Source organism: Pogona vitticeps, chromosome 7 (genome assembly GCF_051106095.1).
Source record: "Pogona vitticeps strain Pit_001003342236 chromosome 7, PviZW2.1, whole genome shotgun sequence".
NCBI lineage: Eukaryota > Metazoa > Chordata > Lepidosauria > Squamata > Agamidae > Pogona > Pogona vitticeps.
In genome coordinates this window covers 450,619-472,694 of record NC_135789.1, presented here as the reverse complement: position 1 = coordinate 472,694, position 22,076 = coordinate 450,619, and the positions used below count along the sequence as shown (strand labels likewise).

At 58.0% G+C, this 22,076-nt stretch overlaps 1 protein-coding gene across 15 annotated transcripts in view; it reads left to right on the top strand.

Moving 5' to 3' along the window:
- The window catches only part of EIF4G3 (eukaryotic translation initiation factor 4 gamma 3), a 58,932-nt gene that overhangs the window by 35,329 nt on the left and 1,527 nt on the right, over positions 1 to 22,076 (top strand). For 9 of the 15 annotated variants that reach the window (XM_072977413.2, XM_072977412.2, XM_072977408.2 and 6 more), the window contains 28 exons: positions 253 to 367; positions 890 to 1,011; positions 1,443 to 1,565; positions 2,268 to 2,373; positions 4,321 to 5,253; positions 7,559 to 7,647; positions 7,915 to 8,167; positions 8,301 to 8,434; positions 9,052 to 9,171; positions 9,625 to 9,735; positions 11,075 to 11,245; positions 11,687 to 11,884; positions 12,669 to 12,815; positions 13,092 to 13,328; positions 13,542 to 13,646; positions 14,002 to 14,137; positions 14,579 to 14,673; positions 14,885 to 14,978; positions 16,127 to 16,244; positions 16,945 to 17,171; positions 17,705 to 17,820; positions 18,175 to 18,347; positions 18,550 to 18,675; positions 18,901 to 18,982; positions 19,551 to 19,649; positions 19,910 to 20,056; positions 20,656 to 20,737; positions 21,374 to 21,520. In XM_072977413.2, coding sequence (XP_072833514.2) covers positions 253 to 367; positions 890 to 1,011; positions 1,443 to 1,565; positions 2,268 to 2,373; positions 4,321 to 5,253; positions 7,559 to 7,647; positions 7,915 to 8,167; positions 8,301 to 8,434; positions 9,052 to 9,171; positions 9,625 to 9,735; positions 11,075 to 11,245; positions 11,687 to 11,884; positions 12,669 to 12,815; positions 13,092 to 13,328; positions 13,542 to 13,646; positions 14,002 to 14,137; positions 14,579 to 14,673; positions 14,885 to 14,978; positions 16,127 to 16,244; positions 16,945 to 17,171; positions 17,705 to 17,820; positions 18,175 to 18,347; positions 18,550 to 18,675; positions 18,901 to 18,982; positions 19,551 to 19,649; positions 19,910 to 20,056; positions 20,656 to 20,737; positions 21,374 to 21,520 — 4,606 coding nt within the window. The remainder of the gene's footprint in view (positions 1 to 252; positions 368 to 889; positions 1,012 to 1,442; positions 1,566 to 2,267; positions 2,374 to 4,320; positions 5,254 to 7,558; positions 7,648 to 7,914; positions 8,168 to 8,300; positions 8,435 to 9,051; positions 9,172 to 9,624; positions 9,736 to 11,074; positions 11,246 to 11,686; positions 11,885 to 12,668; positions 12,816 to 13,091; positions 13,329 to 13,541; positions 13,647 to 14,001; positions 14,138 to 14,578; positions 14,674 to 14,884; positions 14,979 to 16,126; positions 16,245 to 16,944; positions 17,172 to 17,704; positions 17,821 to 18,174; positions 18,348 to 18,549; positions 18,676 to 18,900; positions 18,983 to 19,550; positions 19,650 to 19,909; positions 20,057 to 20,655; positions 20,738 to 21,373; positions 21,521 to 22,076) is intronic. The other 6 variants (XM_078379454.1, XM_078379455.1, XM_078379456.1 and 3 more) reach the window with 2 other exon arrangements.

Genomic DNA, 22,076 nt, shown 5'->3' with positions numbered 1-22,076 from the left:
CCTCCTCTTGGACAACCTGGGGAGGCACAGCTGGGAGGGGGATGGCGCCCCCACCCAGGCTGTTCTTCCTTCTGAACTTCATGGAACCTTTAGTTTCCCAAACGAGAGCCTGATGTGCCGACCCTCTTGAGGAGGGGTGTGTGTGGAAGGGCTTGAGCACACCTTCCTTCCTCCCTCCCTCCCTGGGAAAGCTGGCGCGGCGGTTGTGCCCCCCTCTGGCCCTCTCAGCACTGGCGCTCTTTATTTCCGCAGTACCGTCACAGCGGCCCACCGTATGTCGGGCCTCCCCAGCAGTACCCTGTCCAGCCGCCTGGGCCAGGAGCCTTTTACCCAGGACCGGGGCCTGGAGAATTCCCTAACGCCTACGGTAAGGAGAGAGGAGTCCCTTTGGACTGGAGTGGTCACCCGGCCAGATCCGCTCCCGGCAGGCTCCTCGCCTGCTGCCTGGCTCGGACCCCTCCGAGCCGCTCGCTCTCTTTTCCGAAGGTCTCCTTCCTGACGTCATCAGGCCGTGGAGCTGAACAGAGGGAGGGCTGGTGTTCCCTTCCATGTGTCACAAAGCACAGATAAAGTAGCTGTGGCTCCTTTTGTGGCCTGGCTGGGTTGAGGAGACCGGGGCCGCCTTAATTGGCGCCATGAATTCAAGCCTGACTCCTGCCCGTTCTGTGGAGAGGGAACACGAGAGAGCACCCGCCCGCATGCCCTTGCTCTCTCCCTGGGCCTTGGCCTCCCTTCTCCAGCCACCCCAGGTGTCGTGCCCGGGGGGGGGGGTGTGCGCTGCCCCTCCCACCCCTCTGAAGGGAGCCGAATGGCCCACTTACGGGCGGGCTTTGCTGGAGCTCGACGGCCCAGAAGAACGAGCCTGGCCCTTTCTCTCCTGGCCCTGCAGGCGCGCCTTTCTACCCGAGTCAGCCGGTGTATCAGTCTGCCCCCATCATAGTGCCTACGCAGCAGCAGCAGCAGCAGCAGCAGCAGCCGCCGCTCCCTCCAGCCAAGCGGGAGAAGAAAACGGTGAGGGGGGCTGCTGAGGCTGACCTGCCAGCCGAGGGTGGGGTGGGGTGGGGTGTGTCACCTGCCAGAAGGCTTCGTTCTTGGGCCCTGGGTAAGGCGGGTTTGCCTCTCTCCCCCCCCCTCCCCCAAGAACAGGATTGAGAGCAGCTGCCATTGCAGTGCTTCTCCACGCTGTGGAGTCCCATAGCGAGCAGGGAGCTCCTCTCGGAGGCACCGGGTCCTTGGATGGCAGAGTCCTCTGAGCCCAGGGAGGACGGCCCCTCTCCTTGTGAATTGTCTACCGCCAGCCACGTGCGTGCCACGCAGCCTTAGTTGGGCCCAGGGTGGTCTTCCCCAGAGTCAACAAAGCACGCGACCCCCTCATGTCTGTGGGGCAAGGGGCATGATTGGAGCACGAGGAATTCACAGGCTGGGTTGGTTGGTTTTTTCAGATCCGCATCCGGGATCCAAACCAAGGAGGCAAAGACATAACGGAAGAAATCATGTCGGGCGGAGGGAGCAGGAACCCCACCCCTCCCACTGTCAGGCCCGCTTCGACCCCTACGCCCCCCCAGGTAACCGTGTGAATGCTTGTGAAACTTGCCCCTGCTTCCCCCCGGGGGGGGGGGAGAGAGGTTCCTCCAGGGTCCCTTTGCCCGCCTTCGTTCTTGTTGCTGCCCATGAACGTCTGCCGCTCATTGACTTCAGGACTAAGGGCCGAAAAGGGCCGGGAGGGCTGTGGTGGCCGGGCTGCGCCTGGTCCTCCCCAGCCACTTTCCGGTCCACTTCTTGTGTCAGTGGTTGTAGAATAGGACACCACGTCAGCCTGGCGAACCTTGGGAATCGTCAGTGGGGAGGGGACTCCCCCAGAGTTTAGCCTTCCAGAGAACATGTGGGGTCCCTTGCATCAGCAGCAGGTTGGAAGGAGAGGCCCTTCCCATGGGCCGCCAATGGTGGGGGGCCTTCCTCTCCTGCCTGAGGGTGTGTGTGTGTGTGGCGGGGCTGTCTCTTGTGGCCGCTCTTGACAGTAATGGTCCTCCTCCTGCTGCTGCCTCTTTCCTGTGGCTTTCTTCCCCCCCCCTTCCCTTCCCTTCCCTCCCCATGTGCTTTTTTGTTTTCTTTCTTTCTCTTGCTCTCACTCCTGCGCTCGCTCTTCCTCTCTCTTTCCCACCGGCCTCGGCGGCGGCTGCTCCCACTTGCCCGCTCATCTTCCATGTTGCTAGTTTTTATGTTCGCGTGCTCATTATCCCCTTTTTTTATACTTGAAATCCCTGCAGCTGCCCAGCCAGGTTCCTGAGCCCAGCCCTGTGGTCTATGGGACTGTCGAGAGCTCCCCTCTTGCGGCCGCCCCTGCCAGCGCTGTGACGAGTGACCCCAAGCAAGGTGGGTGGACGGGCTGCTGGTCCCTGGGAGGGGGGGGGCTTGGGGGATGTGGGGGGGGGCACTCCCGGAGGAGCCCCTCGGAGCAGAGGAGAGGCTGAGCAGCAGCCTCTGGGCGCCCAGACCTTGAGCCAAAGCCGCTTCTCTCACCCACCCCCCCCCGAATGGGGCCAAGCCCATTTTGCTGGGAGCAGGGGTTTTTGCGTTCTTGAGGTACTCAGGACCCAAATAAAGCTGTCTGCCAGCTTAGTATTCAGTTTTAAAAATGTCTGTATATTACCCCGCTTGATCAGCTGACAAGAATATACAGAAAGAAATACATATCCATTAAAGTCCCAGGTTTTGCAGGTGTCCTTTTCAGAGCAGTAGCCACATTCGCCTGTGGAAGCAGATCTACAAGAGTCATAAAACAAAACACGAGCCCTGCACAAATGTTTTGCCAGGTAGCCTCTGTCTTCTCACTCGGACGTGGGAAGAGGTGGACTTGTCCACAAAAGCTCGCCTTAACAAGGCTGCAGGTAGTCTTTAAGGAGCCCCCAAGTCTTGGCCTCCTTTAAAAAAAAAGAAAAGAAATGCCTTTGTCTTGTTTTGTGTTTCTTGTGGATAAATGTTGCAGGGAAAGCAAAGTCGCGCTTGGAGGAGGGGAGGTCGGTCTGGCAGGGAAGGACTACCCCCTCCCAGCGGGGATGCCTGCCAGGTCTCCCCCAGGGAGGGCATTCCACAGACAGGGAGCTTTTGGGGGTCCTGCCCACTGCCTCCCCCTCCCCGGGGTGCCCCCACTGCCCTTGGCGGCGCTTTCGGGAGTCCTAGCCAGGAGAGCCGCCTGAAGGAGGCGCCGTGCGCAGATGGCCTTTGGCCGAGAAGAGGGAGCCTTTCTGGCCTGGGGGAGAGGGGGAGGCCCTCGAGGCGAGGGGCCTGTCTCCTCCGCAGGCCCCGCTCTTGGACAGGGCTTGAGTCCAACGGGGTGTCCCTTTCCTCAGAACTTGCTCTGTAGCGCGCCGAGCTGGAAGCAAGGGGCCCTGCGGGAAGTGTGCTCCCCGGGTTGGCCTGTGGCTCGGCAGCCCCACACCCACCCCCTCCCTTGCCTGGCAGGAGAAGCAGGGCCCAGCCCGTGGCGGTTGGCTGCCTCTTGTCACGGCACGCTCTGGGAGAGGGAGGCCTTGGGGGGCGCTAGGGAGAACGTCTCCTGGCTGTGGGAGAGCAGAAGCCACCCCCGGGGGTCGCCGGGCTCTGTGACCTCTGGGCCCAAATGTCTCTGGAAGGAGCGGAGAGGGAGAGGCGGTCGACTCCAGCCAGGTTCAAACCTTCATGTGCTGCCAGAGTCCCTCCCTGTTGCTGCTCAGGCCCCTTCGTGTCTCTGAATGTCTCTCGTTTCGCAGTTCTGTCCTTGGTGTTCGCTGGTGTTTCTATGTTTTAAAACTACATTTTGTAAATGTTGAAGAGTGTTAGCAAAAACGCCTGTTGCTTCTCTTAAGACTAAGAGAGAGACTAGATGAGGGGGCGCCAGGAGGGCCGTCTGGGGGTTCTCTTTCCCAAAGAGGTATGGGGGCTTCTCGCGGGTCCTTCTCTGAACAGCCTCGGGGCAGGCAGGGACCAGAGCGGTCCCCGGTGAGGACCGTTCGGTCCAGAGGTCCTCCACAAGAGGAAGAGTGCGATCTGTGTGAAGAGGTCTCGACTAGTCATTGTCTCTTTAGAGGGAGACCCACCCGGGCACTTGAGGCAGCTTAGAATAAAATGCCAAGGGCAAGCGGAGAGGCTAAGAGGTTCCCCCAGGAGTTCTAAGACGTGGGCAAGAGTCTCTGCTTGGGACGCTCTCTGCAAATCCCTCGACCACGGTAGCCCTCTAGATGCAGGATGTTTCCCGTCGCTAGGAGGGAGCTGATTCAAACTTTGTGAGGGGTCAAGGGTCCTCTTGTTCTGTTTTAACGGGTGCCTTTCTCTTTTCCCCAGAAGAGAAGCCTAAAGCAGATCCAGTATTAAAATCTCCTTCCCCTGCCCTCAGACCAGAGCCTAGTGGAGAGAGAAGGGATCAAGCGGGCCCCAGGACGGCCGAGAGCCCTGCGCCCACGGACGCCTCCTCGCCCGAGCTTTCCCTTCCTGCTTTGGCCTCCTCGGCCGTTGTGGCTGCTTCCGCTCCCAGTCACTCGACGCCGGTGACGGACATGGAAGATGGACGTGGATTCTCTTCCCCGAAGCAGGAGACTGTTCCTCCTCTTCCCGGCGCGGCTCCCTGCATGGAAAGCTCCGCCTGTCCCCTCGCAGAGGAGGGGGACGCCGGCGTGGACGGGGAGCCCCCTAAAATGGTCCCTAGCGACCTGCAGGAGGCGGCTAGGACGAACTTGACGAGTGAGCTTGATGGAGTAGGTGAAAGGGCGATGGAGAGCGAGACTGTGAGCGTCACGGAGCTGGATCCGCAGGAGGCGGCCGATGGAGTGGCCGTGGAGCAGGAGGGCGCAGAAGCCTCTCTCGACGAAGCAGAAGGAGCCCCCTTGCCCCCCTCTGCTGCCCTTGCTGTTCCGCCATCGCCTCCGGCGCCTGCCAGTCCTCCCCTGGCGGTGGCGACGGCTGCAGGGACGGCCGCCACTGCCATCACTGCCGTGACCTCTTCCGCTGTTTCCCCTGCTACGAGCCCTCCTCCTCCTCCTCCTTCTCCTCCTCCTCCTCCTGCTGCTGCTGCTGCTGCTGCTCCTGCAGCCCCTCTCCCCCAGCTTGCTGCCCCTCTCCCTGCCCTTCAGGGGGATCCGGAAGGAGAGGCAGCCACCCGAACGACGCTTAGCGAAGGCCCCCAAGAAACTCTAGCGAAAGAGGAGGCGGAGGTGGACGGCCGGACGGATGGGAACGAAGCGTCTCCGGGTGTGAGCCTGAGGAGGGGCCCTGGAGCAGGTAAGCAGGTCGGGGCCTTTGTCCTAAGCATGCGCGTGCGTTTGGCCTTGAAACGAGGCACAGGGCACGGGAAGGCAGGCGCCCGTCCCTTTGGGGATTGGCAGAGAGCGCTGACATTTGCAGTGCCCGGAGTGGGGCTTCCTTGGAACGAAAGCAGAAGGTGGGGGTCTTAAATAATGCCTGGTACTGTTCTCAAGTTCTTCCCTGATTTTATTTTAATGGCCAGTGGTGTTTTTAAACAAACAAACTAGACATAATGATGGTTTGTTAAAAACCACCACCAACTGGGCACATGGAGATTATTTGCTGGGAGCCTGCTGGTTTTCTTGCATTTCTGGGGAGCATCTCTGTCATTTGGAGAGGCTGTTGCCCGTCAGAAGGAGGGCCTCTTTCCTTGGAGCTTCTTTTCTCTGTCCTGTCACGTTTTCTCATTCCCCCCCCCCCAAGTTTGCTATCTCTGCTTGCACAGTTTTGCTTCACAAGATTGGCCATTTCTGGAGTTGTTGGGTTTGCTCAAGGAAGTCAAAACCAGGGCAGGGCTAGGATTTGGGCCATATTGTACCGTCTCCCCACCGGTCGGATTCTGACTCTTGCCAATACTTGGTGGGAGTTGGAATCGGCCGCCAGCCTCCTTTGGGAGCTTGTGTCTCTGCTCCTTGTGGGGTCTCTTGAGATGCGGGCAGAGCATTGAGCCAGGGCTGTTGATTCCATCAGAGGAAGGAAAGAGCCCGTCTTTTGAGGGGGGAAGAGCATACTGCCTCCCACGCCAGTGCATGCCTCGTTCAGAGGAGGCTTTCCATGTATGGCACTCTGGGCGGTGGGCCTATGGGATGGCAGGCCTCCCCCGCTTTTGGTCTGCTGCCCTTTGTGCGCTTGAACAGGGCCCTGGCCGGACAAGGTCTGCAAATCCCCAGCGGGGGCTCCCCTTTCTTTCCTTTTGAAGCTGTCCACTTGGTGCCCCCCTCCATCCAGGAAGGGCCTTTTGTGCCAGCTGGCTGGCTGGCGGAGTGGAAAGTGTGCTCTGTGGGAGGCTGCTGGGTGTTGAGAGGGCCGGGAGGGGGTGGGGGCGGGGGGGGGGCGGCAGATGCAGGGAGCCCCACAGTAGGAGGCCTTTCCCAGAGAACCTCCAGGACATCCACCTCCGGTCAGGACTCCTTCCTAAAACCGGCACAAAGGAAGGCGCTTGTTGTCCTGCTTCCCACCCTGCAGGGCGGGGCTGACAGTGGACTCTCCCCAGCCCCTCTGAACACCAGCACTCGGTGGCTGATGGATGTTGGTCCCAGAGCTACTCAGCAGGGTTCCAGCCGGTGGAAAGGCCAAAAGGCATTTCTGCGACAGCTCCTGTTTTCCCTTTTCCCTCTTTCCTTTCTCGGTGCAAATGCTGATTAGGGAAGCTTGTTTGTGGTCAAGCCCCCCCCCCCGGGTGTTTGTTTCTCTCTCTCTCTCTCTCTCTTTGGGGGCTTCCTCTTCCTCCTGTGATCGACCCTTTTAGTCTCTGATGGATCAGAGAGGGGGAGGGGATGGTGGGATCGTCTGCCAACACCCCACCCCACCCCACCCCAGGTTCGTCAGTGCGTTGTGTCAGAGAAGCAGGGCGTGCTGCTTGGTGGGCCTGGTGTTTACACCACCTGCTACGTCATCATCAATAAGGAAGCCCCAGAGACAACCCCTCCGCCCCACCCCGAGAAGCTTCTGTCCCTGCCTGGCCCCTTCGTCGGGCCTGGAGCATCCCTTTGGCGGCTGGGGGGGACAGAAGACGCCCCGGGGGGAGGGGGCTGGGCTTCTTGGTTGGGACTTCTCTCCTGGGACCCAGCCACTGCCACCCCACTCCAGCCGTGGCGGTCGCCTTGCTCTGTCCGGGTCACACGGCCTCAGCCTCCCAATACCCATGGCTTCTTTCTTGGACGGTCCCTGGTCAGGCGCTCTGTTGCCCAGCCTTGGAGCCAGGCCGTTTTCCTGACCCTCGTTGCTGACAGAGACAGCTTGAGAGCAATGGGAGCCCTTGGCTCTGCTGTTCCCAGAGTTGGTCTCTCTCTCTCTCTCTCTCTCTCTCTCTCTCGTTAATGGTTGGCTGCCCTCTGGCGTTCCCGACCTAGAACTGCAGAGTTTAGACTTTGCCCGTGGCCTTACCTGAGAGAGGCAGTCATAGGTCCCTTCCTCAGGCCGTCTGGTCTTCTTATGGCCTGCCTCTTTCTCCCTCTGCTCTGCCGCCTTCCATTTACTGAAAGAGGGGGGAACCATTTCTCACAGGCCGCCCTCGAGGTCTGTGGTTTGGGCAGGTGACCAGACTAACCTTCTTTTCTAGCCCAAACAGCTGTAACTGCACCAAAGACTTGGACAAAACCAAAAGATCGGAGCCAGGCTGACGAGGAGAGCGTGGAGGCCGAGCCTGAGGTGAGAGGCCACGGAGGCCCCCCAGACACAGAGTGCCGGTGGTTTTTCTTGGCTTTCTCCAGGGGGTGGGGGGGTGGAGGAGTTGGCAGAGACCTGCTATTTTGCCTCCTTGCTCAACACAGAGGAAAGGAATGCTTAAAGATGGTGCGAGATTAGGTGGACAAGGCGCGCTGACACTTCTCTGAAGGGAGGCAGAAGCTGTTGGGTTGGGCACGGGTTTGTTTGGGCGAAGGGGAGGTGTTGATTCTGTGTCGGTTTGTACTCCAGCCTAAAGCAGAAGAGGAGCCTGAAGGCGACCAAATACTTGAATCCGAGCCCGAGGCCGTGAGCCAAGGGACTTGTCCCAGGAGGGACCTCCCCTCAGACCTTAAAGTAGCCACGGTGGTAGAAGAAAATGGCGAGCAAGACCAGGAGCCCATCCGTAACGGAGCAGAGTGCGTCTCCGAGGGAGAAGCAGGCGAGGGACACTCGGGCGGCACGGAGGGTCCCGGCGAAGCCCCCGCCGGCCAGCGCAGACCAGGTGAGTCCCGCCAGCAGCTGCCTGGGCCTCCCGAGCCCTCGGGGGGTGGGCCAGCCTGGGAAAGCCCGGTGAGGGTGGGGTTGGCGCAGGAAAGGGTGCCCTGGGCCTGAGGGGGTGGCTTATGCCGTTGCAGAACCGTGGAAGCCCGCCGGCTCCGAAGGGAAGAAGCAATACGACCGGGACTTCCTCTTGGACTTCCAGTTCATGCCTGCCTGCATCCAGAAACCGGAGGGGCTTCCCCCTATAAGTGATGTGGTCCTCGACAAGGTGAGGGGAGGCTGGTGTGCCGACGCCTTGGGGCCAGGGAGAGACTCGGACATGTTGCGGGTTTTACTGGGCGGAAGGAAATCCGTGAGGGGGGGCCTTAACCGGCTGGGCAGTTTGCAAAGCAAACTTTTTTTAAAATAGTGGAACAAGCGGAGGGGGCTTTTTGACTAGGAAGTTGTTGAAAGGAATATATTTTTGTGCTTCAAGGCAGGGCTGCAAAAGCAGAGAGAACCCCTGGGGAAGGGAAGCACGAGAGGCCCGTCTGGAGGAAGGAAGATTTGCCGGGGCAGGAGCCAAGCAGACTCTTCCTGCAAAACCTGCCCCCCCCCATTTTTTTTCTGGCTGTTTTCATGTCACCTCCATCCCTCAGTGATTTCACCTCCGTTCCAGGCAGCCTGGATGTTGACGCCTCTCTCTGAATGGGCACCCCACAGCGAGCACATATCCCCCTCATTGCCCTACGGAGGTCGGGTGACAACAGATGCCGATGTTAGCAGCCCGTGCTGATAACCCGCTGCGTGTGTTTTGTCTTTCGTTGCAGTTGAAGCTGCTCAGGACCTCTGCCTGCTGTGCAGCCGTGGGGTCCACCTTAACTTTGTTTTTTTCTGCCCCCACAGATCAATCAGCCCAAGCTGCCTCTTCGAACTTTGGACCCTCGGATATTGGCACGGGGTCCAGATTTCACACCGGCATTTGCTGATTTTGGAAGACAGATCCCAGGCGGGCGGGGTGCAGCTGTAAGTGTGGGGTTCCCTCTCTCCCCCCCCCATACTTGGAGTGGAAAGAACTGTGTTTCCCTTTGAGTCTCAGACAGGGTTCCCTCCTGCCCAGTGTGTGACTCTCCTCAGAGGCCTCTTGTCTCCATATTGTGATACATGCAAGGCGTTGATGGGCGGGAGGGTCAGGAGAGTCCCTGGAGGGGTAGCCCAGAGTGATGACTCACCTGCCAGGTCTGTGGCAGAGAAGAGGGAGGGAGGGTGGGTTCTTAGGAAAGGCCCCAAAGGCCCAGCGCCCACCCAGATAGCTGGCAGGATTTGTCTTCTTTTTAAAAGTGCCAGGGGCAGCTGACGGAGGGTTTTCCCTTGTCCTCCAGGGCATCTTAGTTGAGAGATAACGGCGTGTGTACCCCCCCTCTCCTCCCCTCCCCTCCCCTTGCTCCCCTCCCACCTCCTGTCTTCCTCTTTCTCCAGGCCTGCAAAGTGCAGCCTCCGCCTGGACTCCCATCTCTCGCCCGCTGTGGGCCCCCAGCATGCCCTTTGCTGGTCTCGCCTCACCCGCAACTGAGGAGCCTCCAGATCGGGGTAAGCCGGAGTCCTGCCCCCTCCCCTCCCCTCCCTCCCCCTCCCTTCCCCTCCCCAGCACGTCTCTTTGTCAGAGCGCCTCCCGGCTCCTCCTGGCCCAACCGCTCCCAGCTGGCCTGGCGCCAGAGCCTTGGGCTGGACTCCTGCCCAGACCGACTCCTCTTCAGTGGTGGGTGGGCCTCCCCCAGCCGAGGGCATGCTGGACCTTTGGCCTCAGCTGGATCCGTCCTGGGGCGGCGGCTGCTCTTCGCAGTCCTGTGGAGAGGGGGACCCCAGGTAAGTCCTGTTCTGGAACCTTTCGCTGCCTGGGGAAGGGCCACACCTTTCCACGCGGGCAGTGGCCGCTGGTCTCTCTGGAGGGAGCGACCTTTCACCAACATAGGGACCTGGTGACCCACCTGACAAGAGAGCAGACCTCTGCCTTCAAGATGCCTTTTACTATATGGAATAGAAAGAGACGGAGGAACCGCCCAGAGTGACCACTGGTCTAATAGGCAGTAGAAAAATGGAATGAAGGAAGGAATCACTGAAGAGCGAGCGGCCACGGGCGGTCCAAGGAACACCAGTCCCTGTTGGTGTCTCGGATGTGGCTGAGCAGGAGCCACACTAGACGAGCTGCCGCCACAGGGAAGCCGGGCCTGAGTGGCCAGTTCCTCCTTTGGGCTGCTTCCACTCGAGGAGTGCTGGTCCCGTCTCTTGCTGAGGAGACATGGAAGCTCTCCTGCGATCCAGGTGTTTCGGGTCATGATCGGCAGGGGCGGTTTATGTGAACCTAGGACAGAGTGTCCCCTTTGTCTGCAGGGTCTCTGGGAAGGCATCCGGGGAGGGCCACAGCCACAGGGTCCTGCCGACTGCGAGGGGATCCCCCAGAACCCCCTGCTCCTCCCCCCCCCAGATGTGAAGGAAGAAAGCATGGTGGGGGCAGGGGCTGCCTGGATTTTCTGGGCAGAAGGCAAATGTCCTGCTTCTCTCGGCAGAGCAAAAGGCCCATGGGGCTGCTCGTTGCTTAGGGCGACCTGTAGCTCTCTTGTGAAGAGGCCGGCAGCAGCAGCAGCAGGCTGGCTTCACGGGATCAGGGCTGAGGTCCGGTTTCGGGAGATCTTCCCAAGGATGCTGCAGGAGTTTGGCCCCTGTGAGCGGTGGGGGGCGGGCCACATTCTGTGGCCACTGACACCTCCCGTGCGAAGGGCATCCCCGTAGCTGAACCCATTCTCGGTGAAGGGGGGTGGCCTGCGTTGGCCCCTGGCGTCCCTTGCTTTGGGTTGGTGCTCGTGCCGTCTGTGGGGTGCTGAAACGGACTGGACATTTAAGGGCCAATTTCCTCCCACCCCAATCCTAGCTTATGAACGTCGGACCCCGGAGACCGCAAACCAGCCAGAGGCGTGAGCCTAGGAAGATCATAACAGTTTGCGTCAAAGAGGATGTCCACCTGAAAAAAGCCGAGAATGCCTGGAAACCAAGCCTGAAGCGTGACACGCAAGTGGAGGACTCGGAAGGCATCAAGACCCAGGTGAGGGGGGGATCGGGGTGGGGGTGGGGGCTAGGGGGATAGTGGCTCAGGTGGGCTTCCCTTGCACCCAAGCCCTTTGACCCAGGATCTGGAATCCCACAGCAGCAGCAGCAGCAGCAGCAGCAGCTACTTCAGCCTGGTCTGCTCTGGGTCTGTCCAGCCAGGACTCCAATCATCTCCCCAAAAGATGATGAGAATTGTTGTCCTGCATGCCTGGAAGGCAGCTGGGTTGTGAGCGGGGCTGTCATTCCCTTCCAAAGTCTCCCCAAGCCAAAGGATCCTTCTCGGGATTCTGTTTGTTCAAGTATGGATCACAGACTCTGTCTCAGGGGATCCCCTGGACATTGGCCCAGAGAGGAGAGGATGCTGCCGGCCGGCCAGTCAGCTGCAGACACTGAGACTTCACTCCTCCTTTTCCATTTGGCCTTCCGTTGACTCCAGGAGCTGTTTCGGAAGGTGCGAAGCATCTTAAACAAACTGACGCCCCAGATGTTCAACCAGCTGATGAAACAAGTGACAGACCTGACAGTGGACACGGAGGAGAGGCTGAAAGGGGTCATCGACCTGGTGTTTGAGAAGGCCATCGACGAGCCCAGCTTCTCCGTGGCATATGCCAACATGTGCCGGTGTCTGGTCACGGTAAGGCTGGGAGGCAGCTGGCGGGAAAGCGGAAGAGGAGGGAGTGAAGGGTGTGTGTGTGGAGGCCTGGCGGGAGCTTTCGCCTGACCTTCTGGAGGCCCGACTCCCTTCCCTTCCCTTCCTCAGCATCTCCATCCAAAAAGGGCCAGGGAGCAGTGGAGGGCAAAGCGGGAGGGAAGGCCCCAGAGAGTGGCCTGGACGGTAGTCTTCAGCTGGTGGCTGCTGGCGTCCACCGCAACCCCAGGAGCACAAGAGGGGAGGGTGGTTCAGCAGACCGGAGGGGGCTGCTGTGTGAATGCCCCTCACCTGCCCATCTCCTCAGGGCCAGTGGTGCAAAACTATTTCTTTTGTACCAGAATTGGGTGCAGCTGTGTGGATTGGCCAGGGCAAGGCTGCTTTCTGCCTTGGTTTAATAACTGGAGGTTCTAGATGGATATTGTTTGCATATTTAGCCCCCGTCAGCCGGTGTTTCTGTGCTTGGTGGGGAGGAGGGCTTTCCTTCTGAAAAGCTAAGGGCACTTGAGAGTGGTTTGTGCAAATCACGGAGCCCTTGAGGGGAGGAGAGAGGATCTCTGGGTTGGGCTCTCAGTTGGGGAGGGGAGGAGTCTCCCTGGAGGTGCCTTGTCCTGTTGGCCAATAGCCTCCTTCGACAAGGAGGAAGGATCAGCCTAGATCTAACCCCACCTCCGAGTGTGGGTGGATTAAAGGCCCTCTCTCCTCTCTCTCTCATGTTCGCCTTCCTTCCTTCTGCCCGGTGCCGCCTTTCGGCTCGCCATGCCCGCAGCTGAAAGTGCCCATGGCAGACAAACCTGGAAGCACGGTCAACTTCCGGAAGCTGCTGCTGAACCGGTGCCAGAAGGAGTTTGAGAAGGACAAGGCGGATGACGATGTCTTTGAGAAGAAGCAAAAGGAACTGGAAGCTGCCACCACGGTGAGTTCCCAGACCAGCCCCACCCATGGAGGGGGCCCGTCCTGCTTTGGACAGCCTCGCCTGCCCACCTCTGGGAGCTGAAGACCCGGCATGTCATGTCCAGGAGGGATGGGCGGGAAGGAAAGCCCTGGTCCGGTGCCCATCATTCTGGGGACACAGGTTAGGCTTTTGCGGGATGGGGTTAGGGTTTGTGGGTGTTTGGTGCCTCTTCCGCCCCAAGGGAGGCTTTTCCTGGGCTCTTTCCCACCCGCACCCTTTGTCCCTTCTTTGTGTCAGCCGGAAGAGAGGACGCGGCTCCATGACGAGCTGGAGGAGGCCAAGGACAAGGCGCGGCGGCGCTCCATCGGGAACATCAAGTTCATCGGGGAGCTCTTCAAGCTGAAGATGCTGACGGAGGCCATCATGCACGATTGCGTGGTGAAACTGCTGAAGAACCATGACGAGGAGTCCCTGGAGTGCCTCTGCCGCCTGCTGACCACCATCGGGAAGGACCTGGACTTTGAGAAAGCCAAGGTGATGGAAGGGGGCCGGGAAAGCCCCCACCACCACCACCCCTGCGCGGGTCTGTGTGGGCGAGACAGAAAGAGCCCACCTAGGAGGGTTATTTTTGGGGGGAGGAAGAGAAGGCAGGGCTTGGGAGAATGGGGGGGGCGCGTGGGGAGGTTACTCGGCAGAGCCCTGTGTTCCTTCAAAAGACAGCAAAAGCCTCCCTCTGGTCTGCTCTAGCCTCGGATGGACCAGTATTTCAACCAGATGGAGAAGATCGTCAAAGAGAGAAAAACCTCCTCCAGGATCCGGTTCATGCTCCAGGATGTCATAGATCTGAGGCAGGTGCGTGTCTGGGGGGCGGGGCGGCAGGCAGGCAGGCAGGCAGGCAGGCCCCATCGCCGCTAGTGCTGCCATCCTGTCCCCTGCCCTCCGTGCTTCTTCTCAGGGCTGGCCTGGAATGACCCCTTCCTCCCCGGCAGGTGCATTTAAAGGGCCTCTTTAGGATTGCCGGCGGTGGGATCCCTGTGAGCATCCTGGGATGGCCTTGTGCCCCTTCTTCCGCAGTCCTCCGATGGGCTGCGTTCTCCTCAGTAGGGCAGCCTGGCTCTTCTGCCCACGAGCACCCTTGGCTGCCGCCCCACGGGGTCCCAGGCACAAGCGGGGCCCTCCTCACTCCTCCCTTTCTTGCCTTCTGCAGTGTAACTGGGTTTCGCGGAGGGCGGATCAAGGCCCCAAGACCATCGAGCAGATACACAAAGAGGCAAAAATTGAAGAGCAGGAAGAGCAGCGCAAAGTCCAGCAACTGATGACCAAAGAGAAGAGAAGGCCTTCCGGTGAGTTCCCAGAATGCTGGAAACGGGGGTGGGGGGGGTGGGACCCGCCTCCCCTGGTCCTTGGAAGCATTGCCTTCCGGGCGACTTTCTTCGGCCCTCTTTCTAGCTGGAAGGCGCTGCGCATGGGCTGGCTCAGCTGGGTGCCCGTGTGTCGGATGGTGCCCTGGTCGCTCCAGCGTGGCAGCGCCTCCCACCGTGTGCCCCGTAGAGGAGAAAGGGCGCCCTTATATGCAGAACACAGACCAGCGTGCCTGGACCACATGGGTCCAGTTATTGCACAGCTAGGGAAAAAGAGAGAGGCAGCTGAAGAAGAAAGGCCCACAGGACTTGCCCGTTGGGGAAAGCAGCAGCAGCAGCAGCAGCAGCAGCCTCATCTTCATCCACGCAGCCTTCCCGCGTGTCTCACACTGTCGTTGTGGCCCTTGGTCCTTTGTTCCGCAGGAGTCCTGAGAGTCGAGGAGGGTGGCTGGAACACCGTGCAGGGCGCGAAAAACAGTCGGGTGCTGGACCCCACCAAGTTCCTTAAAATCACTAAGGTGGGTGTTAAGGGAGAGGCTGCCCGAGAGCTGGCTGGTCGTCTGCCTTGGCCCCATCTCCCGGCAGCTCCTCCATCCTCTGTTTGCCCCTTCGCCGCTGGGGAGGGCGTGGAGGAGGGGGACTCCCTCTGGGCCAAGGAGTTGGTGGCTCTGGCGTAGGGAAGAAAGGGCCGCCCACCAGTGACGGGTGGTCCTCCTGTCTCTCCGGCAGCCCACCATTGACGAGAAGATCCAGCTTGTGCCTAAAGCCCAGATGGGCAGCTGGGGAAAGGGGAGCAGTGGCGGAGCGAAGGCCAGCGAGATGGGTAAGCGCACGCACACACAGGACAGGCGCACATGCAGAGAGAGAGAGAGAGAGAGAGAGAGAGAGAGAGAGACTTTCTTGCTCTCTACTCTGGGTGGGGGGGATCAACAGAGACAGCAAGTGGCCTCTAGGGCTTGGCAGGAGGCGGTTCTGGGGCAGTGTTCTTAAAAGCTTTAAATCCTGCACCAAAGTCGCTAGAAGGGATGCATCAGGACACACTAAAATCCTGCAGCCTGGGTGAACTTTTCCTGAATCCTGGGTCTTGTCATTGACACTACCTCACTGGACATGGGACTCCAGCATCCTTTGGAGATGCCATGAGGTGCCATTTGTACCCTTCTACCTCACTGAGGGCTAGAGACTTGGTTATGATTTTTGAGGCATTTAGGCAGCGGGTTCTTGTTCTCAGTGGCCTGTGTTGCTTTTGTTTGGGAGCAGGCTTCCTCGGTTCGGGTGTCCTCAAGCTGGCAGCTGCTTATTCTTTGACTGCCAGCCTCTCCCTCTGGAAAGCCCTCATGTCTGAAAGAGCAGTAGCAGGATTAAAAAAACAGTGAATGCAAGCAAAGGGCAAGATCACGGCCGGAAGAGACATGATTTTTTAAGACCGTCATCTGACGGTTCTGCCTGCAGTAGATCCCAGTTGAGATAGACTACATGTCCCATACTCATGCTTTGCTAGGGATGATCGTGGTTATACTCTGGCCCATTGGGAGACCTCCCAGATTAGGGAAGAGGACACTAGACAGCTGAGCTTCGAGCTGGGAAGGAGGAGTTTTGACCTTGGGCTGGAAGCAGCGAGAGCCCCCTGGGTCATCCAAGGGAGACATGGCCGTGAAGCTGGGGCCGTTTCTCCCAAGGCTTCACAGATGACACCCTGAGCCAGCACTTGGCAGCATCCAGAAACAGACCAGCCAACCTTGGGTATTTAGTGCTCTGAAGTCTCCTGTCCTTGTGGCCATCTGGCCGGCCGCCTCCCCGGCCTGCAGGCTGGACGAGAGGGGCTCTGGGTGGCGGAGCGCAAGGGTGGCCTCTCTCCTGCTAGAGCCCCCTTCTGGCGACCCAGCAGAGGGAAGGACTTCTGGCCGCCCGCCCGGCTGTTTCCTGGCCTCCTCGAGACTGCTGTCACTCTTCCCCCACGTCCTCTTGCAGATTCCTTACGACCAAGTGCCACTAGTTTGAACCGCTTCTCTGCACTGCAGCCTCCCGTGTCCTCGGTCACTGCCTCTGCCACCTCCTCCGAGCTGGACTCTCGCAGGGCGTTAACCAGGTAAGCCAGGAGCCGTCCTGGCAGCTGCGCCTCCTCCTTCCGGGTGGGTTTTCTTGCACACGCTTGCCTGTTGCCTCTGCCCTGCAGGGTGAGTGAGCTGTCCTCCTCTGTGCCATCCGTGCGCTCGCATGTGGGACCTGATGGGTGATGGGGCGTCCTCTGGGGGACCATCCGTCTTGTGGTCTCTGTTTCAAAGAAGGCCTTTGTGGCCTTCAGCTCAAACTGTTTGTCGGCACCAAATGCCTTTGGAGAGTTGCCTGCTGTCGGTTCAGTAGATTTAGAAGGTCTTCGTCTTGCCATTTATCAAGCTCTGTCCGTTCAGGTGGTTTCCAGTAAGAAGCTATTTAAAACTATTTAGGATATACAAGACACTGTAAGCGTTTGTAATAAGTAAAGCAACATGGCATTTTAAAGCCAAAGGCTTACAGCTGAATTCCACACCCTGATCAAGCCAGATCCTGAAGCCCAAAAGGACTTGGGGGGGGGAAGGTACATGCTTTTAGGGGGGGTAGGGGGCAAAGGAAGCCAACTTTGGGAGTCAGGCGGGCCCTCACGAAGCAGGCATTGAAGAGCAAAATTTTCTCTCAGGGAAGGGGGCTTTGTCGCCAAGGATACCTCCGATGCTTATGAACAGCAGCGAGCGGCAGGGTAAGAAAGAACTTGGGCCTTATAGAACGTGTCTCTCCTCCTCCTCCCCCAGTCGCGGCAGCATGGGTAGGGAGAAGAACGACAAGCTGCTCCCCTCCTCCCTGTCCCGGCCGAACACCTTCTTGCGGGTCGGCGGGAGCAAAGAACAGCTCCTGGACAACCAGGCCCAAGAGGAGCAGCGGAGGGAGATGCTGGAGACGGTGAAGCAGCTGACCGGGGCGGCCTTGGAGAGTGACCGGAACAGCACCGAGGCTGAGAGGCACAAGGGCAAAGAGACGGGTGAGCCGGCCCCTGGGCTGGGCTGGGCTGGGCCGGAGGGCAGCCTCCGGGGGAGGGGGGGGGAGCCCTCGCTCGTTTCCCCCTGAGTTTGTGCTCCCTGGTTCAGGGCTGTGCCTTTTAGGCTCCCGCTTCTGAATCAGAATGCTGGTATCCAGGGAGGGGGGCCCTGATCCTCCACAGCACCACCCCAGACCCCACCTCTCCTTGCTTGTGGGGTGTCCCGGTGACCTGAAGCTGCCTGCCTCTTCCTTATGGTCTCTGCCTGGTTTTCCTATTCTTCCATTTCTGTTGCTGTTAGCAAGTCCAAAGTTTTGGAGGGCGAGCGGTGTTTAATTTTATTTTTTTTAAAAAAACTGCTAGAGAAGGCACGGGATAAAGGGGGCACCGGGAGGCAACCCAGAGACGGTGTCCAAACGAACAGGGCCGGCTGTGTAAGCTGCCGCCTCTCCGATTCTGGGGATTGCCTCTCCCTTCTTTCCCTTCTTGAAGGGTTTCCTTTCTGTTCCTGGCCTTCCTCCCCATTTCCTGAACAGCTAAGCCTGAAGTGACCGCGTCCCCTGCCCAAGAAAAGCCGGCGTTGTCAGAGGAGGAGATCGAGCGGAAGTGCAAATCTATCATTGATGAATTCTTGCATATTAATGATTATAAGGTAAGGAAAACAAACAGCTTGTTGTGTGGCTCTTGTGTAGCTTCACGTGCCTTGGCATTTTTGCCTGCACTGGATAAGAGTGTTCCTGGCCCCTGTAATGCCCCATGCTGTGTCGGCTACGCACGCACGCACGCATGACCAAAGGCCCGGCATCCTGCCACAGAGAGTGAAAAAGCGTGTCTCTGGCAATGGGGGTGGGGCACAGCCAGTACGAAGGGACCGTCCTTCTCCCTGACCTCACGTTTGGGTACGTGGATCCTTTTCGGTCCCTGCACCACCCGTTCCTTTCTGTTCTAGAGCCATAAGAAAGGCAGTCCTCCCTCCCTCCCTCCTCTTTTTGTCTCCTCTGGACAGGAGGCAATGCAGTGTGTCGAGGAGCTGAATGTGCTGGGTGCCCTGCCGGTATTTGTGCAAGTGGGCGTGGAATCCACCCTGGAGAGGAGCCAGATCACCAGAGATCACCTGGGCCAGTTGCTCTATCAGTTGGTGCATTCAGGGAAACTCAGCAAACGCGACTTCTTCAAGGGGTTGGTACTTCCCCCACCTCCCCAAGAAAGGGGGGGGGCGAGGTCTCTGGGCCTTGGTCCCGGTCCTCTGGGGGGGCTTCTGAAGAAAGACTCCAGGAGGCAGAAGTGGGGTGGGGTGGGGAGTGAGGTTGTTCCTCCCTCCTCCCCCCCGCCCCCCACCCAGCTAGATGCACTTAGAAGAACTTGGCCTTTTCTTCCTTAGGTTTGCAGACACCCTGGAGATGGCGGATGACATGGCCATCGACATCCCCCACATTTGGCTGTACCTGGCTGAACTGGTGACGCCCGTCTTGAAGGAAGGAGGGATCTCATTGAGAGAACTCCTGATGTAAGCAGCACACTCCTTTGTAGGCATGGGGTGGGTGGGTGGGTGTTTGAACGAGCTGCCCTTTTACAGAGTCACCTGCATACCAAACTTCGGTTGCTTCTCTGTGGCTCCAGGAGAGGACGCCGGAGGGCTCCCTCGCTTCCTCTCCCCCACGATGCACCCTCCACTGTTCAACTCTGGTCTGCAATTTTTGTAATAGACACCGTTGTTTCTGTTGTGTTGCAGAGAATTTAGTAAACCTTTACTCCCTGCGGGAAGAGCTGGCATCTTGATTTCTGAAATATTGCACCTTCTATGCAAACAAATGGTAAGTGTTGCCAGGGCTCTTCCCTGTTTGAGTGTGTGTGCAAAAAATACCTGTGGTCTAAGCAGACAAAGAACCTGGGATCCCAACCCCTTCCACACATGGGGCTTAATTAACTGTGTGACAGACGTGCGTCTGGGCTACCGAGGTCCCGCAGTCACAGAGGACATCCTGTTTCAAAGATCCATAGAATAGAGATTTGTGCCTAATTGCTGTTTGTGCCTCTGACCTGTTCTTGAAAATTTTCAGAATCCTTTTCCTGGCCTGCAGCTGCCCGGGGGTGAGCCCCCTCCAAGGCTTTTGGTTAGAAAGAAACTTGTTGAGCTCCACCAGCTGCATGGATTCCCATGCATCCATGTGCAGATGAAACTGAGCTAACCTGTGAGAAGGGGGGGTAGATGAGCTGGGGGAAGGCAAGACTTTTGCTGCTTAATATACGTGTGTGTTGTGAAGAACCGTCCTGGTAGGGCCCAGGGATGCTCTAAACCAATGCAGAGGAGCGCTTGTCCGAGGGTCCCCGGTGTCCCTCTGTTGGCCTCTCGCAGCCAAACCCCGTTCCTTTCTGTTCTAGAGCCATAAGAAAGTGGCCACCTTGTGGAAGGAGGCTGGCCTCAGTTGGAAAGACTTCATGCCGGAAGAAGAGGACATCCACGCCTTTCTGGTGGAACAGGTGAGTCTGGCTGGACCCTGCGGGAAGTGTTTCTTTGGGTCCCTCGGTTATTTTGAGGGAGAAGGCCAACCACTTCTGGAACTCTTGGGTTTGGGTCAGGAGAACTGGGTCCCTCTTCTGTGCCACCCAGCTCTGGGGCGGGGGGTGGCGGCGGCAGCTGCAAAAGCAGTAGCTTTTCATTTAATTCCTCACTGGGGTCTCTCAGACCGTCTCTGGGCTTCCCTTCTTCTGAAGCTGCTCTTCCTCTCCCAACCCTGCAGAAGTTGGAGTTCACAGAAACGGACAGTCCCAGTTCCTCCGAAGCACCTTCCAAGGGAGAACTCTCTGCTGATGAGCTGCACAGACAGCTGGAGAAGCTCATTATGGAGGACAAAGCGAACGACGAGCAGATCTTTGATTGGGTAGAGGTATAACTGTCATGTTGACGTCCCACAAACCGGCTGTAGGTGGCAGGGTCTAACTCGGGGTTAGGCAGACCCTGTCCCAAAGGGTGGCCCCTTGTCTTTGGTTCCCCCTGTTCCTCCTGCACTCAGAACCATAGAGCCAAGACCAAGGTGTTATGAAAGCCACCTCTAATCTTGGATAGGTGCCATGCCTTCCTTAACCCTGTCCCCTTGACTGCTTTCAGCAGAGCCTGGGTTAGTCCTCGGAGGTGGCCTCTGTCACTGGAAGAACATGTTGCTGTTGTGATCGGGGTGACAAAAGGGATTTCTGGCCTTTCCAGCTGCCGCTGCGTTTGAGAGCCTTGCACTTCAGGGCTATCGGAGAAGAAGGGCTTTTTTGTTTGACTCCGCAGACCATGTTCCTGCTGAGTGAACAGAGCGGAAGGCAAAGGGTTGTGTCAGCCATTCCCCAGCTCCCCTTTGCTCCCTGGGAGAGCTGATCCCATAGAAACAGGTTTCATGCATGAGCCTATTAGGGTTTTGTCTGCAGGGGGCTCTGTCAGAAGAGAGGCTGTCCCGCAAGGGATGGGATTTATAACTTCTGCAAATGCTCTTGATTTCAGGCTAATCTAGACGAAAGCCAGATGAGTTCACCTACATTCCTTAGAGCTTTAATGACAGCGGTTTGTAAAGCAGCCATTATCGGTGAGTACCAGCCATACAGGAGTCACCCAGTGTCCCAGCATTCATCACCAGAGTTTCGCTGTAAGGCCCCAAGCGGTCGTTATTTCATGAGACGGGAAGAGCGCAGGATGTCAGTCTTAACAGTGCATGCCTTCAGGGCTCTCACCCTGGGTGGCCAGGAGTAGACAGGTTCATTTCTTGCCTTCAGTTAATAGATATAGACCAGATGGGTGGGATATAAATCAAATAAATAAATAAGATAGAAATACACACACACAACTTAATGTGTGTGTGACCATTTCAGAAGTTTGGTAAAGTCCTGTGGGCAGAGGAGACCCTGAACCACTTGTATGTTTCTCTGTAAAGTTCACTTCTTAGGCCTGGTTCTGGACGGCTGTGTTAGAGAGGGGAGGGAGTCTTTCCGCCACCTTTGATTTCTGGAGGAAATGGGGGTCCTGAGCACATGTCCTGGTGAGACAGATAACGACAGCAGGCTTCCCCAGCACTCCTTTATCCTCCTGCTGCTTGCTGCCTTCTTTCTCCCCCAACTACTGGGTGTTGTCTGTCCATGGATATGCCTAGCTGAACTCAGCGGCCACTTCCTGGTCCAGCCAGCCGTGTAGAAATGCTGATGGATAATTCCTTCTTTCCCTCCAGTGGAGAGTTCAAGCTTGCGAGTGGACACTGCTGTGATCAAGCAGAGAGTGCCGATCTTACTCAAGTATCTAGACTCAGACACAGAGAAGGAACTACAAGCACTTTACGCACTACAAGCATCAATAGTAAAACTTGAGCAGCCTCCTAGTAAGTATGATCTCAGCGAGGGAGGGAGGTGTTGGGTTGCCTTAGGAGGGGGAGACCGCTCAGTGTGAGGTTAAAGAGAAGATACACCGTCTGTTTGCAAAACCTGTGGCTAGCACTGTAGGAGCCTAAAAGCTAGTTTTCAGCATGCATAATTCTCCTTATTTAGTAGGGGGCTCTCAGGAATCCTGCTAGGCTCCCACCTGGGAGGCTGCATGTTTTTCCTTGTCAGCAGCCCAAGAAGATGGCCCTATTAATTCCTCATTCGAGGGGACCCAAGGTAATGGGGAAGGTGGGACAGATTAGGGGTCTCCTTAAGCAAAGATGGGTCCCTCTTCCTATTAAAGTGGTGCCAGAAAAGCAGGTCCCTTGTTACAAACATGAATCCTTGCAACCTTTCCCCCCCCCCCCTCCATTTTGGAGTTAAGCTTCAGGATTCTGAAGCATGAAAGGCAGCCTCCAGCAACTCCCCACTCGTTGCTCAGACTGTAGTCCTTCCTTCTGCTCAACACTCTTGGCCTTCTTCCTTGGAAGATGGATGCTGCACTAGTCTGGGTGC